Source organism: Lissotriton vulgaris, chromosome 4_1 (assembly GCF_964263255.1).
Source record: "Lissotriton vulgaris chromosome 4_1, aLisVul1.2, whole genome shotgun sequence".
In the NCBI taxonomy this organism is placed as follows: Eukaryota; Metazoa; Chordata; class Amphibia; order Caudata; family Salamandridae; genus Lissotriton; species Lissotriton vulgaris.
In genome coordinates this window covers 1,098,005,092-1,098,024,145 of record NC_141691.1, presented here as the reverse complement: position 1 = coordinate 1,098,024,145, position 19,054 = coordinate 1,098,005,092, and the positions used below count along the sequence as shown (strand labels likewise).

Sequence of the window (19,054 nt, the reverse complement as noted above, 5' to 3'; positions counted from 1 at the left end):
CTGACGTATCTGTGAACACAAAAGTAACGCATTGCTGGAGTGCGTCACAAAAGTGACGCAACTCCAGTAATGTGTCCTTTCACATGGAAAAAGCACCATGTGAAAGGTTTGCTGTGAAGCAGGCGCAAGATTTTGGCGCAACAGCATCCTAAAAAAGACGCACTGCGTCATTATTACCAAGCTTTTTGCAGGGGAACACCCCCTCTGCATGCATTATACCTGACACTATTTTTAAAAAGTGACGCATCTAGGTACATGGGTCACTTTTTAAAACTCTGCGCCACATTATATCTGCATCAGGTATAATGTATGCAGAGGGGGCAATCCCTCGCAAAAAGCTTGGTAATAACGACGTACTGAAATCTATGAGATTTCTCTGCGTCACTTTTAGGATGCTGTTGCGTCAAAATCTTGCGCCTGCCTCGCGTCACTTTCATGTTTACAGATATGTGAGAAATACTGACGTATCTGTAACTCCTTGCAACATGATTCGTCATACATTAAATATGACACATCTGGAATGTCATAAGGAGTGCGCACAGAAAAGTGACGCATCACACCAGCAGTGTAATAAAATGTGCCTCGTTGCACTATATTTAAAGGATGCAACAGCATCCTAAAAGTGACGCAGTGAAATCTCAAACATTTCACTGCGTCGCTATTACAAAGCTTTTTGCGGGGGAACACCCCCTCTGCATGCATTATACCTCACGCAGATATAATGTGGCGCTTGATTTTAAAAAGTGACCCATCTACCTAGATACGTCACTTTTTAAATATAACGCAACGAGGCACATTTTTTTACACCACTGGTGCGATGCGTCACTTTTCTGTGCGCACTCCTTATGACATTCCAAGTAACGCATTGCTGGAGTGCGTCACAAAAGTGACGCAACTCCAGTAATGTGTCCTTTCACATGGAAAAAGCACCATGTGAAAGGGCTTGCGTCAGTCTAACACCTGCTGCAAAGCAGGCACAAGATTTTGACGCAACAGCATCCTAAAAGTGACGCAGTGAAATCTCAAAGATTTCACTGCGTCGCTATTACAAAGCTTTTTGCGGGAGAACACCCCCTCTGCATGCATTATACCTGACGCTATTTTTAAAAAGTGACGCATCTAGGTACATGGGTCACTTTTTAAAACTCTGCGCCACATTATATCTGCGTCAGGTATAATGTATGCAAAGGGGGCATTCCCCCGCAAAAAGCTTGGTAATAACGACGTACTGAAATCTATAAGATTTCTCTGCGTCACTTTTAGGATGCTGTTGCGTCAAAATCTTGCACCTGCCTCGCATCACTTTTATGTTTACAGATATGTCAGAAATACTGATGTATCTGTAACTCCTTGCAACATGATTCGTCATACATTAAATATGACACATCTGGAATGTCATAAGGAGTGCGCACAGAAAAGTGACGCATCACAACAGCAGTGTAAAAAAATGTGCCTCGTTGCACTATATTTAAAAAGTGACGCATCTAGATAGATGCGTCACTTTTTAAATATTGCATAACAATGCGCATTTTTTTACACCGCTGGTGCGTCACAAAAATTGACGCACAGGAGGCGCAAAACTAGCAGCGCAAGGCCTTCATAAATATGGTCCTGGATTTTCCCCGTGCTTCGCCGGTGCGCGTACCATGCGCTTCCCCCGCGCAAAACGAAAAAAAAAAAAAAAATTTATGCCCTGCAGGACCCTATTTTAGCCCCTACATCAAACCTAGGGGGTCAGAGGGGGTCTACTCTTCCCCCTTATGGTCATTTGCCCCTTTTTTTTTCAAACCCCTTGTGTCTCGATTTTACTGAGACACAAGATGGCGGCCGCTCCAGACTGTTTAGAATGTTTACAGACACCCAAGAGCCAATCAGCTTCCTGCGCGCAAGTCGCGTGTCGCGCCTGGAGCGCACTCCGGTGCGCGCACCGGAGAGCGCCTATAGATATATATTTTTTTTTTAACCTAAATTACTCAAAATCCACTGCAGCACATATCTTGAGACATAGCAAAGGCACATCGGGCTACCAGTCCCTTCAATTTTGCCAAGTTTGCTGGAAATCCATTCAGCCGTTCGGGCTAAAAGTGAAATCGACCGCCCTATGGAAATTTACATGGGGAAAACGCGTTTTGGGACCCCCCTTTTATCTCGGCCCCCGCTTGGCGTATCCCCCCAAACTTACAAGGAAGGCTCGACGAGGCCATTTTCAGGAAATTTTCAGGCAGATTCGTCAACCGGTGCCAAAGTTATTCCAAATAGAATTTTGAGATTTAACATTGAAAAAAATCCTAACTATAACTACCTACTGGCGACCGCCAGTAGGTAATATATATATATATATATATATTCACTGAAAAAACCATAGGTTTCACACCAGTTATAGTTAGCTGGAAATTTTACTGATATAAAACCATTGAAATTCCCACGTTATAGTTAGTCGGACTCACTATAACTTGCGCGTGCAATGCACTGCTGATGACATCACATATTACATCACTCATGACATGGTCAGTGACATCACTCATGACACCATCCTTGTGACATAGTGACAGACCTCCTTTCACTATAATGTAACCCTTGAGACACATATTCAAAAATAGAAACTGAAATTTTAAAAAAAATGGAGATACCTATATCAGTTACAACAAGCAATTCAGTAATTCCACTATCTATATACACATCCACTCATTCACCAACAGTTCTATATAGTCACTCATACATATACTCACTCATCATATGAAGTGATACACCTATACATCCTGTTACACACCGACATTCATCCAAAAGTTACTCACACACATATTCACACGTGCAAATAAACTATTGGACATCCATTTATTTGAATATAGAGTTATACACACACTTCCACCTTACTTCTATTTAAAATTACACATATTTATTCTCTTAAACAATCACTTATAGAAACACATACTTATTTAAACAGGAACTCTTACAATCTCTTACTCTCACATATACTCACTTATATACATCAATATTCATATATACTAGATTAAAACATATGTAGTTACTGATAAAGACACTAGTGAGACAGTCATTCACTCACTAACAAACACATATAGACACTCATCCACCCATACAGTCCTGTACATATGTTGTCTTCAAAACACATACAAACAAAGAGTCAGTCACTCATGCATCTATGTGCTAAGTAATACCCCCACCAAACCATATAGACACTCATACTGATACTAATAAAAATATCTAATAACCCATATACATACACATGAGTGGATGTGTATTAGATGGTGGTATTACTGAATTGGTTGTTGTAACTGGTATGGGTATATCCACTTTTTTGAAAATATTAGTTTCTATTTTTGAATATGTGTTTCATGGGTTACATTACACTGAAAGGAGGTCTGTCACTGTGTCACAAGGATGGTGTCATCAGTGATGTCATGAGTGATGTCACTGACCATGTCATGAGTGATGTAATATGTGATGTCATCAGCAGTGCATTGCACGCGCAAGTTATAGTGAGTCCGACTAACTATAACGTGGGAATTTCAATGGTTTTATATCAGTAAAATTTCCAGCTAACTATAACTGGTGTGAAACCTATGGTTTTTTCAGTGAATTTAATAGGTTTTTTAAATGCTAATTCCTAACTATAACTGGTGTGAAACCTATGGTTTTTTTCAGTGAATTTCATAGGTTTTTTAAATGCTAATTCCTTACTATAAGTTTCACTTTATAAATAAGACTGTTAGCACTCTAGTTGTTCTTTTTAACACTCTGGTACATTCTGTCATTGGGCTACAGTTGTGCTACATCTAGTTGAATTTTGGGCTACATTTACAATTTTTGATCTCTGGTGGCCATCTTTGGGCTTCATTGGGCTACTTTGGGCTACATTTGGGCTACATTTTGGCTCTAACATATATTAAGCCCAATGTAGCACAATACATATTTTTATAAAGTTAATTTTTTTACAAACCACTTCAGAATAGGGCTACCTGTCTCTACAATTATCCCATTTTTTTTTTTTAATTTTTGGGGGGAGCGCTCCCAGAGCGCGCCCCGGAGTGCGCCCCGAAAAGCGTATTTCTGAAAAGCGCCCCCGGGCGCGCTCCGGGGAGCGTCTCGTGAGCGCCAATATCGCAAACGAAAACATGATCGTGACGTATCGCGTAGCCGCGACCGCGTGATACGCACGGCGTAAGCGCACCCGGAAGTACTCGAACGAATACGATCGCAAAACGTAAACTTCCGACGCGCTTACGCTGCGCGCCCCCGTGCGCGTAGCGTAAGCGCGTCGGGTCATGTGAGCAGAAAATAACACTTTTCATTGGTTCATAACAGTTTTAGTTTCATAATGATGAAGCCCCTGGTCTTGTGACCTGAAAATAACACTTCTCATTGGTTCAGGACAGTTTTGTTTTCCAAATGATGAAAGCCCCCACCTTTTTTCCTTATTCTGACTTTGTCCTTTGACTGAGGAAGATCTGTTTGGAACTCTCTGTACCTTTTTGTACTTTAAAATGGCTTCAGTAGCAGCAGCAGCAGGAGCATCTCAGCCACCACCACCACCACCACCACCAAGAGGACCAGCTCCAAATTATATTGGTGGTCAAGAACAGGAGGAGGAGGAAGAGGAAGAGGAGGAGGGGAGAAGAAGATGGCTGCCTGAAGAAAACACACCTTATAAACCCAAACCACACTTCATTTGGCAGTTTTTTTCAATCCCAGAGGGGCAAAAAAAGGTGAATGCTCCCAAAGTCACTTGCCTCATCTGCAATGATGAACTTTCACGGGGCAACCCAAATAAGAAATATTCTTTTGGTAACTATACCATGATTCGGCACATGACAAGAAAGCATCCAAACAACTACTCTCGCGCAGAGTTCCGGGAACTGGCCAGTAACCTCCCCCAGTCATCAAGGACCCCCTCCCAAAGAAAACAACCCTCTTCCTCGCAACCAGAAACATCTGAGGTGATGCCTTGCATTCAGCCGAGATTTGCTGATTTTAAAATTACTTGCACTGCTTGTGGCAAGCTTATCTCCTATGGGGAACAAAGTATTAAGCTCATCGTCCTTGCAGGTGATAATCACAAGTGCCCCAAAAAGAAATAATTTTTTGGGTTTTTTGTTTTTTTGCTCCAGTTGAGCCAGTTTCAATTCCCTTTTTTTGTTTCTCCCCCTAAAAAATACAAAAAAAATATAAAACTGTTTTGAAAAGCCAAAAAAAGTTAAAAAAGTTCCAAAAACACAAAAAAAATATAAAACAACAAAAAGAAGAAAAAAAAAAGTTCTTTTAAGAACTACCTCCAATTTCTAAATGAAAACTTCATTTTTTTAAAACTCTGTCATCTTTTTCCCTCATTTTACGCTCCCCGGTGCGCTACCTGGTGCGCGCACCGAGCGCTTCCCCCGCGCAAAACGAAAAAAAAAAAAATATTTTAAATGCCCCGCGGGGCCCTTTTATAGCCCCCACATCAAACCTAGGGGGTCAAATGGGTCTATCCCTGACGCCTTATGGTCAGTTCCCACTTTGTTTTAGCCACCTCTTATGTCTCGATTTTACCGAGACACAAGATGGCGACCGCTCTGGACTGTTTGGAATGTTTACAGACACCCGAGAGCCAATCAGCTTTCCATGCGCACCTCGCGTGTCGCGCCTGGAGCGCACTCCGGTGCGCGCACCTGTGCGCTGCTATAGATATATATATTTTTTTGGACCTAAATTACTCAAAATCCACTGGAGCACATATCTTGAGACATAGCAAAGGCACATCGGGCTACCAGTCCCTACAATTTTGCCAAGTTTGGTGTAAATCCATTCAGCCGTTCGGGCTAAAAGTGAAATCGACCGCCCTATGGAAATTAACATGGGGAAAACGCGTTTTGGGACCCCCCTTTTATCTCGGCCCCCGCTTATTGTATCCCCCCCAAACTTTCAGGGAAGGACCGGAGCTCGACGAGGCCATTTTCCTGAAATTTTCAGGCAGATTCGTCAACCGGTGCCAAAGTTATTCCAAATAGAATTTTGAGATTTAACATTGAAAAAAATCCTAACTATAACTACCTACTGGCGACCGCCAGTAGGTAATATATATATATATATATATATATATATATATATATATATATATATATATATATATATATATATATATATATATATATATATTAATTCCATGCAGAATCCAACACTTTGGAAAGAACCACACGAACTCCAAAATCGGCTCTCACATTCTTTACTAACATCTTGCCAGCATGGAACACTCCTCGGGAGCAATAAATCACATCTTGCTTTAATATTGCCAGACGCGTTTCAGGACGGATTTTCCTTTCATCAGTGGCTTCTCTGAGGCATTTGGAAATCGTTTTTCAAAGCGTGCATCCAATTTATTCAATTGATTTACTCCCGCCCTGCTGGGCGTTGCACACAGGCATCTCTGGAGCTGTAGTCCGCTTTGTTTTGCAACCCATGTGGGTGGATTCACAATGTCTTTTAGTCCGCAATTTAAAAGATGTTTGCACTCGTGAAAGTCCATGCCCTGCTTTTTAGATGCTGTTTGAGCTTTAGGTAAACTCCTATCTGCTTCGGAATTACCTTTGTTCGTCCCGTAGTATGCTGCACTAACCTAGTACAGCTCCGGACCCACTGGAATGGTGGGTTCCTTCCACGACCCTGGACACGGCCGTCACAAATTAATTCCATGCAGAATCCAACACTTTGGAAAGAACCACACGAACTCCAAAATCGGCTCTCACATTCTTTACTAACATCTTGCCAGCATGGAACACTCCTCGGGAGCAATAAATCACATCTTGCTTTAATGTTGCCAGATGCGTTTCAGGACGGATTTTCCTTTCATCAGTGGCTTCTCTGAGGCATTTGGGAATCGTTATATATATATATATATATATTCACTGAAAAAACCATAGGTTTCACACCAGTTATAGTTAGCTGGAAATTTTACTGATATAAAACCATTGAAATTCCCACGTTATAGTTAGTCGGACTCACTATAACTTGCGCGTGCAATGCACTGCTGATGACATCACATATTACATCACTCATGACATGGTCAGTGACATCACTCATGACATCACTGATGACACCATCCTTGTGACACAGTGACAGACCTCCTTTCACTATAATGTAACCCATGAAACACATATTCAAAAATAGAAACTAATATTTTCAAAAAAGTGGATATACCCATACCAGTTACAACAACCAATTCAGTAATACCACCATCTAATACACATCCACTCATGTGTATGTATATGGGTTATTAGATATTTTTATTAGTATCAGTATGAGTGTCTATATGGTTTGGTGGGGGTATTACTTAGCACATAGATGCATGAGTGACTGACTCTTTGTTTGTATGTGTTTTGAAGACAACATATGTACAGGACTGTATGGGTGGATGAGTGTCTATATGTGTTTGTTAGTGAGTGAATGACTGTCTCACTAGTGTCTTTATCAGTAACTACATATGTTTTAATCTAGTATATGTGAATATTGATGTATATAAGTGAGTATATGTGAGAGTAAGAGATTGTAAGAGTTCCTGTTTAAATAAGTATGTGTTTCTATAAGTGATTGTTTAAGAGAATAAATATGTGTAATTTTAAATAGAAGTAAGGTGGAAGTGTGTGTATAACTCTATATTCAAATAAATGGATGTCCAATAGTTTATTTGCACGTGTGAATATGTGTGTGAGTAACTTTTGGATGAATGTCGGTGTGTAACAGGATGTATAGGTGTATCACTTCATATGATGAGTGAGTATATGTATGAGTGACTATATAGAACTGTTGGTGAATGAGTGGATGTGTATATAGATAGTGGAATTACTGAATTGCTTGTTGTAACTGATATAGGTATCTCCATTTTTTTAAAAATTTCAGTTTCTATTTTTGAATATGTGTCTCAAGGGTTACATTATAGTGAAAGGAGGTCTGTCACTATGTCACAAGGATGGTGTCATGAGTGATGTCACTGACCATGTCATGAGTGATGTAATATGTGATGTCATCAGCAGTGCATTGCACGCGCAAGTTATAGTGAGTCCGACTAACTATAACGTGGGAATTTCAATGGTTTTATATCAGTAAAATTTCCAGCTAACTATAACTGGTGTGAAACCTATGGTTTTTTCAGTGAATTTAATAGGTTTTTTAAATGCTAATTCCTAACTATAACTGGTGTGAAACCTATGGTTTTTTCAGTGAATTTCATAGGTTTTTTAAATGCTAATTCCTAACTATAACTGGTGTGAAACCTATGGTTTTTTCAGTGAATTTCATAGGTTTTTTTAATGCTAATTCTTAACTTTTTATTCATACTCATACCTATGTGTTTTTTAGTGAATTGCTAAAGTATGTTTTTGTAAAAATGAACACTATAATGTATATTGAGATAATATTTTTAATTTAAAATATTTTTTTTTATATTTCGCTTTCGGTGCGCGCACCGGTGCGCGTACCGTCAGCGCACTAACAAAAAAAAGAAAAAAAAAATGAAGGAGGGACTGTGTAATAGATAGTAAGACAGATAAAAAGTGTAAAAGGAAGTAACTGAGAAAAGAAAAATGAATAAGGGAGCAAAAGAAAGAAGAAATAGGAAGAAGACTAAAGCAGAGGTTAAGGGAGATTGTAAATGGATGTTGAAAGTAAAAAAAAGGACAGTTAAGTATGAGAATGTCAGGTAGTGACGGAATCAGAGGAAAAGAATAGCAGTGATTGAGGGAAAGTAAATATCAGTGAATATAAGTAAAGAGGGGTGAAAGAGGGTACATGTAAGTGAATAAGGGTAACACATGGGGAGTAATAGAGACAAAGAAGAGAGAGAGTAAAAGAAGGACTGTCACAAAGGGACTAAGTCAACCAGTAAAAAAGGTAAGTGAAGGAGTGTGCATAGGCAGAAGTACTGAAAAAAATTGAATGTGGTCGGAAGTAAACATGGAATAAAAGAATAAGTGAGGGAAGCAAAGTAAGGAAATAGGTGTGCGGTAGGGTGACAGAAAAATAGTGAAAATAAAACAAAAGGTGATAACAAAAAACATTTTACAAACACACTTACCATATAATCTATGCAAATTTGTATCTGTGAAAGATAAAGGAAAAAACATGTTATAATTACATAAAAATGTATAATAAAATAGAAGAAACAGTTCATGAGGTTTAAAAATCTACAAAAGTTTACTTAGAAATGAAGCAATAGTGAAGGATACAAAAACAGAAAGAAAGTAATGTAGAAAGAAAAAAAAAAGGAAAAAGAAATAGTTGGAGAACAAATTCCTAAAGGTAAAAAAGATACTAAAAGAATGTAAAATATCAAAACAAAATGAGTAAAGATAAGAAACTAAAAGAAAAATGATTGAAAAGCAGAGAAGTCAGATTGATAAACTATAAATAAAATAGAGGAATAGAAGATGAATGAGAGTGAGTGAAGTGAAGTCACAGAGTAAAGGGATGAAAGAAATGAAGTTATTATAGAACGATGGATAAAACAGGAGTGAGAGAGTAAGTACACAGAAAGACAAAAGGAAGAACTAACTGAACTACAGTACAATGAGTGTGAAAGAAAAAAAAATGGAGAAAGAGAAAGAGTGTTAGGAAACTAAAGCAGAGGTACTAAGAGAATATGAAAAAGATAAAAAGTGGTGGAAGGAACAGAGGAAATGCAGATAGTTCCTATCAGATTAAGAAGTTGTGAATGAAGTGCAGTAAAGAAACAGCGATGAAAAAAGAGTGTAAATTAGTAAAGAGAGGTAAATAAGGGTGAAAAAGAAAAAGAGTGTATAACAATGTGAACACAATATAAATTACACAATGCAAACTACACAATAACTTCTACAATATGTTACATTATTTATTTTTGCTGTTCTCAGAATATATTGAATTCCACTTAAATTAGTGAGTTCAAAGTCTTCATCATATAACAGCGGGAAAAAAAAAACACAATCTAAAAGATTGTGTTTAAAAAAACCCATTCAAACATACATCTCATATATGTACACTAATCTTTGATTCACTTACTTTTCCATGAGGCCAAATAGAAGATAGTGAAGGTCCTTTTGGTGGAAAAAAAGTCTGCTGTTCCTTATAAGTTCCATTTCATCGACTTCCTATGAAAAAAGATCTAAAAACATCATACCTTACACAATCCTCACGGCCAATTTGTGTCAGATATATCAGTATTTTTTACTTTGAGATCCACTTAAAGTATCTACATGAGATAAATAATTTAAAATATTAGATTAACTAACTAACTAACTAACTTTTATTAACTATTCCCGTCTTCAAAGGCCAATTCCCTTTACTAAAACTTTGGTTTTAAAAACACTAGATAAGAATTTGTAGAGTCATAAGGCAAACGTTGTTTATAAGTTAAATGAGAATCATTGCAGTAACTCCATCCATTTTCAGATTTTAAGTAGCATGTATAATGTCCTGAGGTGGTCGAAGATCCATCATGATAAATAATAGCTTCAGTTGTAAAGGTCCTTCCAGAAATTGATAACTGAGAAGCCACAAAATTTTTGATAGAAGTTGTCAATTTAGTTCCATCAGGTCTACATCGTTGGAAAACTAAAATAATATACTGCCCATAACTTTGTATAAATAATGTAGACAGCATTGTACAGTTACATTGGGTACACACCATATTATGATCTGCTGCTTTAACTAGATTTTTAAAAGACACTGATTTACAGTCTGGTAAAGTCAAATATATAAATCTTTCAGTGTCTATTCTAGTAGTACTTGATAAACTACAATTGTGGCAGTCATGCTGCCATTGATAAGAAAGACTGAAAAGATTATCTACATCTACACCTTCATCTTCCAAAACACCAAACATATACATTAAAAATTCCTGACAATCCTGCTGAATGTTCTGTGAAAATTTATCTTGACCAGAACACAAATCTAAAATATTTCGAATTTCTGTTACACTTTCTATTTGTGCTGTAACACTGCTACATTTCTGAAACACAGAATTCATTAAACCACACAATCTTTGATCCCGATTTTCAACAATCTGTTCTTGTAAACTTTTAAGAAAAAAAACAACATTAACCACTACATTAGCATAGCAGTTGACACCAGAACTATTTTCAAACTGAAATCCAACAACATTTTCTCCACAATTCTTTTTCTTCCTGTTTTCAATTACAGTTTTCTCTACTTTTTGTCTTTTTGCAACTACCTCACTACAATTATCCTCATTTCTTCTTTTTCGGCCTACCACACGTTTTTCAAACAGAGGATATTGAGGCAAATGTGGAGCATACTCTCTTCTTAACCTATTGTATTCTTTAACACAATCTAGATCGGCAGAAATCTTTGTCTCATCACACGCAATCAAGTACAATCCTGATAAAGTTCTGACTCGAGATAATGCCACATATGCCATACCCTCTTTAAACACAGATCTTCCAATGTTCACCAATGCACTATCTACACTTAAACCTTGAGATTTATGAATTGTCACCGCATACGCCAAACAAACAGGAAACTGTTTTCGGCGAACATATAAGTCTTTTACAAGTAAAAATCTAGCAGAACAACGACTTATTTGTTGTACTTGTTCAATGCCATCAAATTTTATTTTTAAAAATTCAATTCCATCTCTATTTCTGTAATTCACAAAATCAACAACATAACCCATTGCTCCATTTACCAGACCGCTTTCAACATTTAAATTCCTTCTCAAAATGATACGACAATTTAAACACACATTCAGAGTCTTTTCAAAACCAGCTGTTTTTGAAATACTTTTCTCCAATGAATGCAATTTAGTTTTCAAATTTTCTGACAAAACAATTGTTGCACCCATATGCTCTATTTTATCTATTGCTTCCAGTTTCACAATCTCTTCATTTTCTAAGTCTAACATTTTTTGATTGAAGATGGAACATTCTTGCAGAGTTGGCATCAAACATATCCCAGATTTCTTCTCAGTCATTTTTTTAAAAATATTCTCTGGAAGAATGTTTTCATTTGCATACAAATTTGAAATTAATCGACTATGCAAAGCTTTTTTCCCTTTCTCAGTCATTTTTCCAATTCTTACATCTTGTAGAATATTTTTATAATCTTCATCCTTGGCCTGTCGCATATTTTGAAGCAGTTCAGCATATTTAAAATTTAGCCATATATTAACATTTCCAATGCTTCCAAGGGACTTCCTGGTATCTTCATGCGTGAGCATTTTAAACACTGGTTGTCCTTTTACTGGAGTCAACTGCAATAGATCTCCAAAAACAATAATGTGTTTTCCTCCAAATAACACATCATAGTCTGTTTTAAGAATTTCTTGCATTCTCAAATGCACAAAAGCAAGCATTAGATTTGAGACCATGCTTACTTCATCTATGATAAGAAGTTTCATTTTCTTCAAGACTCTTGAAACTTCAGAACACGCATCTCCAGATAGCTTGTTGTAATGCAATTTATTATCATGTTCAACTGGCAGCATCAATAAACGATGTAGAGTAATCCCTTTAATGTTATGTGCTGCCAGACCAGTTGGAGCAGTTACAACACAAGACAGTGGTGAATCAGTCCTTTTCTGCAGATAACTTGCAACGGCTTTAATTAGAAAACTTTTTCCTGTCCCCGCTTCTCCACTTACATACAGTCGGACAGGGTCAAATAATATACATGAGCACTCTTTTTTCTCATGTCTGAATCCATGTTCAATCTGCTCTGTGACTTCATCATATATCTTTTTCTGCTCAATGTTTAGTTGCGTTACCAAATCTTCTAAGTTAACTCCATCCTCTTGAGCTTGTTCCATAGCTCTTTCCACCTCATCCATGGCAGTGGCAGCTTCATTTTGGATAATTGGTCCTCCTAGTGGATCCTGGCTCAATGAAGTAGAACTCTGACTATCTTGAGAACTGTTTCTAGCTATCTCTTCAGCAATTGTGGTTTCTTGCTCCATTTCTTCATTCAACATTTGCAGATAATTTAGAAAAATAGGACATTCTATGGTATCCTTAGTTGCATTAAAAGAGTCTTCATAACAGAGAAAATCTCCAAGTAGTTCCTCTTCTGTACGCCATGGCTTAAAGAGTTGCAAAAGAGCTAAATAGTAAAATTCTCTTTTGTCTGGAACTTCACAACTCAATTTTCGATGATTAATCAAATGGCCTTTTTTCTGCTTCACTAGACATCCTTCATAGCCAATGAGTGCATATTTTCCATTATTGATATCTTCTGTGATGTTCCTCTTATAACTGTAGTTTTGAAGAACTTCATACAAACATGTGTTCTCAAGGTGAGTACTTCTATTTGGATAGTATGTATCCAACATATTTGTCTTCAAAATATCTGTACTGTTTGGTTCTTTTTCCGCCAAATATTCAATTTCTTGTACAGATTTCAAAACTCGGTTTCGTGTTGCAGCAAGACCAAGACTCACCCAAATGATTGTTCTTGATTTGGCATAGAGACTTGCTGATGATAACCGATCAGAACATTCATATGCTCCAATTTCTCGATGCGACAACATCTTCAGACTGAAACTGTATAATTTCTTGCTTAGACTCTTTTCATGTGAAATGTCCTCCCACATTTCCTTCAGTTCTGTCTTTTCTTTTTTGGTGATGTAAGATGTCACATATCGAGCCACAGCAATAGAGTTGTCAGCAACGAACTGAATATCCATGTTAGCATTCCACATGGACAAAATCACTGGGTTGTAATCGTTGATGTACTTAGATTCTTCATTTCTTTTCAAATTATATGTGTTTTTGGGAGATTTTCTCGTCACAGTATGTCGTAGAGATGACATCAAATTATTTACTCTTCCCTTAGAAATCACTGGTCGAGGAAATGCAAAACGACATTTCGTGTAGTACTTTTCCTTGTTTTTAAATTTTCGACGACAGTACTTTCCACAACGATGAGATTGAAAACGTAAAACTTGTTGCCTTAAATTGTTTTCTTCAGTAGATTTTGGAACAGCACATGTTGAATACTCTTCAATGAAACTCATCACTGTTTCATCTGAATCTGATCCAAATTTGGGTGCATCTTTAATCCACAACAACATATGTATATGAGGAGCACCTCTCGCTTGATATTCCTTCCTCCAAAAGAAATCCAAAACCTCTCCAAGGGGAGGATTTTTTTTGTTGGTAATAAAAGACATCATAGCTTCAAATCTATGATTAAAATATCTGCAAACATTCACTGGATCTAAAGAACACAGTTCTCCTGGTGTTTTCAATTCTATATTTGGTATGTTTTCATTTGCCTCTCGTAGAAATTGAAGTAAATCGTCCCATGCATACTCAGCACAGCTAAGAGTGAGGAACCATGTAGGAGTTCCTAAGTTTCTTAGCATACATTTCAATTCTCCATGACGACGAAACCAATACTCGTTGGTTCCACGTTGACATGCCATGAGATTGATTAGCTGAGATTCCAAAATACTGTCTTGCAGATTAACTTTCTCCATAAAGTCCCTTGCACAAACATTTTGCAAATGAGGTCCACTTTTTAATATATGATTAACTGCATAAGAAAGCCCAGACAAATCACTTTCAAACAGTAGATGAAATAAATATGGAATGCATTGACGAAACCTTGGATCTTCTGCATATAATCTTAGAGTCCGGTATTCAGCTGCAGGAATTTGAACTGGTCGATCATCATATCGTCCACCACAACCTGTTGGAAATAATTGTGGAAAACAACGAGCTTCCAAACTTTCTTCCCATACACTAATGGGACTTCCTTTTGCTGCCTTCATTTGAAACAAGTCAATTGCATTTCCCATTACTTCTTTGGAATGCAAAGGATGAACAGTATAATGTTCATATATTTCTTCAGTTCTAGACACATCAACTTTTTCAATTTGACCAACTGAAGAATCACTATCTTCTTCTGTAGCTGTTTCCTCTACTCCAACACTTACATTTTTGTAGTACTCATTGTTTTTAACTAAATACAACGTTGCCTTCTTGACTTTTTTAACATCCACTAAATCTTGCCAAATTTTCTTACTCTTTGTTGGAACCCCATTAACTAGAATAACTAAAGGATCTTCTTCTACTCTTTCTACACCAATTGTATTAATATTTTTCTTTACATCTAGAGGCAAATAAACAACTCTTCCCTTTAATCCTCTCAGTAAATCTGATGGAGGCAATTTCCCTGTCTTAGGCTCCATGCGTACAATAGCCTGAAAAGGATGGACACATTGAATCAAAATAGATTCATAAGTATTTAGATCCATCAATTCAGAAGGAATATCTATCAACTGAAGATTATTATAAACTGCTCTTGCAGGCATTCTATTTTCATTTAATTTTTTCAAACAATAAGTGCAAATACGCTGATCCAAACTCAAATCAAAAGAATTCTCCACCAACAAATAACTTACAAAATCCTCCCATTCACTATTATTTTCCAATTCACTTTTTGCATATAAATCAACTAACCTAGTCTGAATTTTATAATGAGTCCGTCGACAACACACACAAGTTACATTAGGCCTCTCACTTGATTTCACCTTAAACTTGATAATTTCCTCATCAAACTTTTCAATACTTGAAATTTGTCCATTATCTTCTGCATTACCATCCATTACTATATCTATTTCTACACTGTCCTCTTTGTTCCCAAAATAACAAAACTCAATTTCTTCACAAATAGTCTTCACATCCACTTCAGATCCATGCAAAAGAGCACTATTTAACTGTTTAAGCTTAAGTGCAGGACTTTTTGCATAATACAACTTCCTCACTAATTTCCTTACGTTATTATGATGCACTGCTAACATCCTAAAATGATGAAAAACACTCCGACAAACTTTTCTAGAAAGACATGCTAGTGAATGCCCTTGCAAACCTGTGCTTTCTCTCACTCTGCAAGGATCTAACTCTTGCAGGATCTTCATTTTTTGTTTGAGACTTTTTTTACTATATGTACGTAAGAAATTTCGAAGCAAATCAATTGATTCCTGTCGCACACTACAAATACTACTGCATTTCCATGTGTACACTGGACCCTTAGTACGTCTCCCTAAAACTTCATCAGCTAACACCTCTTCTGCATCTCTAGATACAAGTTTCTCTTTTTCCATCACACAACTATCTTTCACCTCATATGCACGACCACTGGTGTCAACTGCATGCACCAAATCATTTTCCTGAAAGTAACTCTCCTCATTAAAAAAAGGCTCAGAACTTGAACTATGCATCCATTCACCAGAAAATACTTCACAAAAATTACTCCGATTAATAATTCTTTTCCATCTACTGTTCGATTTGAAAACATCCATTGCCTTATTAAGTATCCTAATTCTATTGATTATTAAAATAAATAATTTTTTCTTAACTTCAAAAGCCTGATCAACAATCTTTTCTACACTTTTCTTTTTCTTGTAAAAAGCAGCTTTTAGTTTACTTTTCTTTTCATTTTTTAGCAAATTTAAAACTACCCTATTGCGAAACATTCGCCTACGAATGTCCCTAAAAACATTTACCCTTCTATTGCTAACCATTCTCTTCTCTCCTGGTCCAATGGAAACATTTTTTGTGGGCTTCTCTTTCCTTTTTAGATTTGTTGACTTTTTCTGTATATTCACATTAGCAATTTCATTTTTTTTCCTACGACATATGTTGCGAAGAAAAGACTTAATTGGCTTACCAGAAGCTTTTCTGGTGTTTTTTGAAGTAGTTGTTGAAGAGGATTCCATAAACTCTGTTGTTGATGTTCTCCTTTTCCGTATGGTATTTTTGATATTTCTTTGCCTTGAAGGCATTTTTGCTTCCTTTTCAGAAGTTGATTTGAATCTGTTGTTCTGTTAAAAAAACACATGAAAGACCACTATTAGCAAACAACAAAGTAATGTTAAAAAGCAAACAATATAAACAATAAATTGCAACATATTTAAGTTTATACAATAGCAACTCATGGCTTTATTTTTAAAGGCCTTGCGCCACCAGTGCGTCACTTATTACCCATGTTTAAAGTCAAGCATCAGCTGCACATGGCATTCATAAATAAGGGCCAAATGCAAATACCAATCAATTGCACCCAAAAATCGATTTTTCAATAACATGTAAGAAACACTGCGCAGAACCTAAGTACAACCACTCAATATCATCAAACAAAGTCAGGGCCTTATTTATGAAAGCCTTGCGCCACCAGTGCGTCACTTATTACCCATGTTTAAAGTCATGCATCAGTTGCACATGGCAATCATAAATAAGGGCAAAATACATATACCAATCAATTGCACCCAAAAATCGATTTTTCAATAACATGTAAGAAACACGGCACAGAACCTAAGTACAACCACTCAATATCATCAAACAAAGTCAGGGCCTTATTTATGAAAGCCTTGCGCCACCAGTGCGTCACTTATTACCCATGTTTAAAGTCATGCATCAGTTGCACATGGCAATCATAAATAAGGGCCAAATACATATACCAATCAATTGCACCCAAAAATCGATTTTTCAATAACATGTAAGAAACACTGCGCAGAACCTAAGTACAACCACTCAATATCATCAAACAAAGTCAGGGCCTTATTTATGAAAGCCTTGCGCCACCAGTGCGTCACTTATTACCCATGTTTAAAGTCATGCATCAGCTGCACATGGCAATCATAAATAAGGGCCAAATACATATACCAATCAATTGCACCCAAAAATCGATTTTTGAATAACATGTAAGAAACACTGCGCAGAACCTATGTACAACCAATCAATATCATCAAACAAAGTCAGGGCCTTATTTATGAAAGCCTTGCGCCACCAGTGCGTCACGTATTACCCATGTTTAAAGTCATGCATCAGCTGCACATGGCAATCATAAATAAGGACCAAATACATATACCAATCAATTGCACCCAAAAATCGATTTTTGAATAACATGTAAGAAACACTGCGCAGAACCTATGTACAACCAATCAATATCATCAAACAAAGTCAGGGCCTTATTTATGAAAGCCTTGCGCCACCAGTGCGTCACTTATTACCCATATTTAAAGTCATGCATCAGCTGCACATGGCAATCATAAATAAGGGCCAAATACATATACCAATCAATTGCACCCAAAAATCGATTTTTCAATAACATGTAAGGAACACTGCACAGAACCTATGTACAACCAATCAATATCATCAAACAAAGTCAGGGCCTCATTTATAAAGGCCTGGCGCCACCAGTGCATCACTTATTACCCATGTTTAAAGTCATGCATCAGCTGCACATGGCAATCATAAATAAGGGCCAAATAAAAATACCATTCATTTGCACCCAAAATCGATTTTTCAATAACATGTAAGAAACACTGCGCAGAACCTAAGTACAACCACTCAATATCATCAAACAAAGTCAGGGCCTTATTTATGAAAGCCTTGCGCCACCAGTGCGTCACTTATTACCCATGTTTAAAGTCATGCATCAGCTGCACATGGCAATCATAAATAAGGGCCAAATACATATACCAATCAATTGCACCCAAAAATCGATTTTTGAATAACATGTAAGAAACACTGTGCAGAACCTATGTACAACCAATCAATATCATCAAACAAAGTCAGGGCCTTATTTATGAAAGCCTTGCGCCACCAGTGCGTCACTTATTACCCATGTTTAAAGTCATGCATCAGCTGCACATGGCATTCATAAATAAGGGCCAAATACATATACCAATCAATTGCACCCAAAAATCGATTTTTGAATAACATGTAAGGAACACTGCACAGAACCTAAGTACAACCACTCAATATCATCAAACAAAGTCAGGGCCTTATTTATGAAAGCCTTGCGCCACCAGTGCGTCACTTATTACCCATGTTTAAAGTCATGCATCAGCTGCACATGGCATTCATAAATAAGGGCCAAATACATATACCAATCAATTGCACCCAAAAATCGATTTTTGAATAACATGTAAAGAACACTGCGCAGAACCTAAGTACAACCACTCAATATCATCAAACAAAGTCAGGGCCTTATTTATGAAAGCCTTGCGCCACCAGTGCGTCACTTATTACCCATGTTTAAAGTCATGCATCAGCTGCACATGGCAATCATA

At 37.0% G+C, this 19,054-nt stretch overlaps 1 protein-coding gene across 1 annotated transcript in view; it reads right to left on the bottom strand.

Moving 5' to 3' along the window:
- Positions 1-2,204, bottom strand: part of LOC147722916 (uncharacterized) — a 107,543-nt gene extending 105,339 nt beyond the window's left edge. The window contains exon 1 of the mRNA XM_086966592.1: positions 2,183-2,204. Coding sequence (XP_086822718.1) covers positions 2,183-2,204 — 22 coding nt within the window. The remainder of the gene's footprint in view (positions 1-2,182) is intronic.
- Between the last annotated feature and the right edge of the window lie 16,850 nt (positions 2,205-19,054).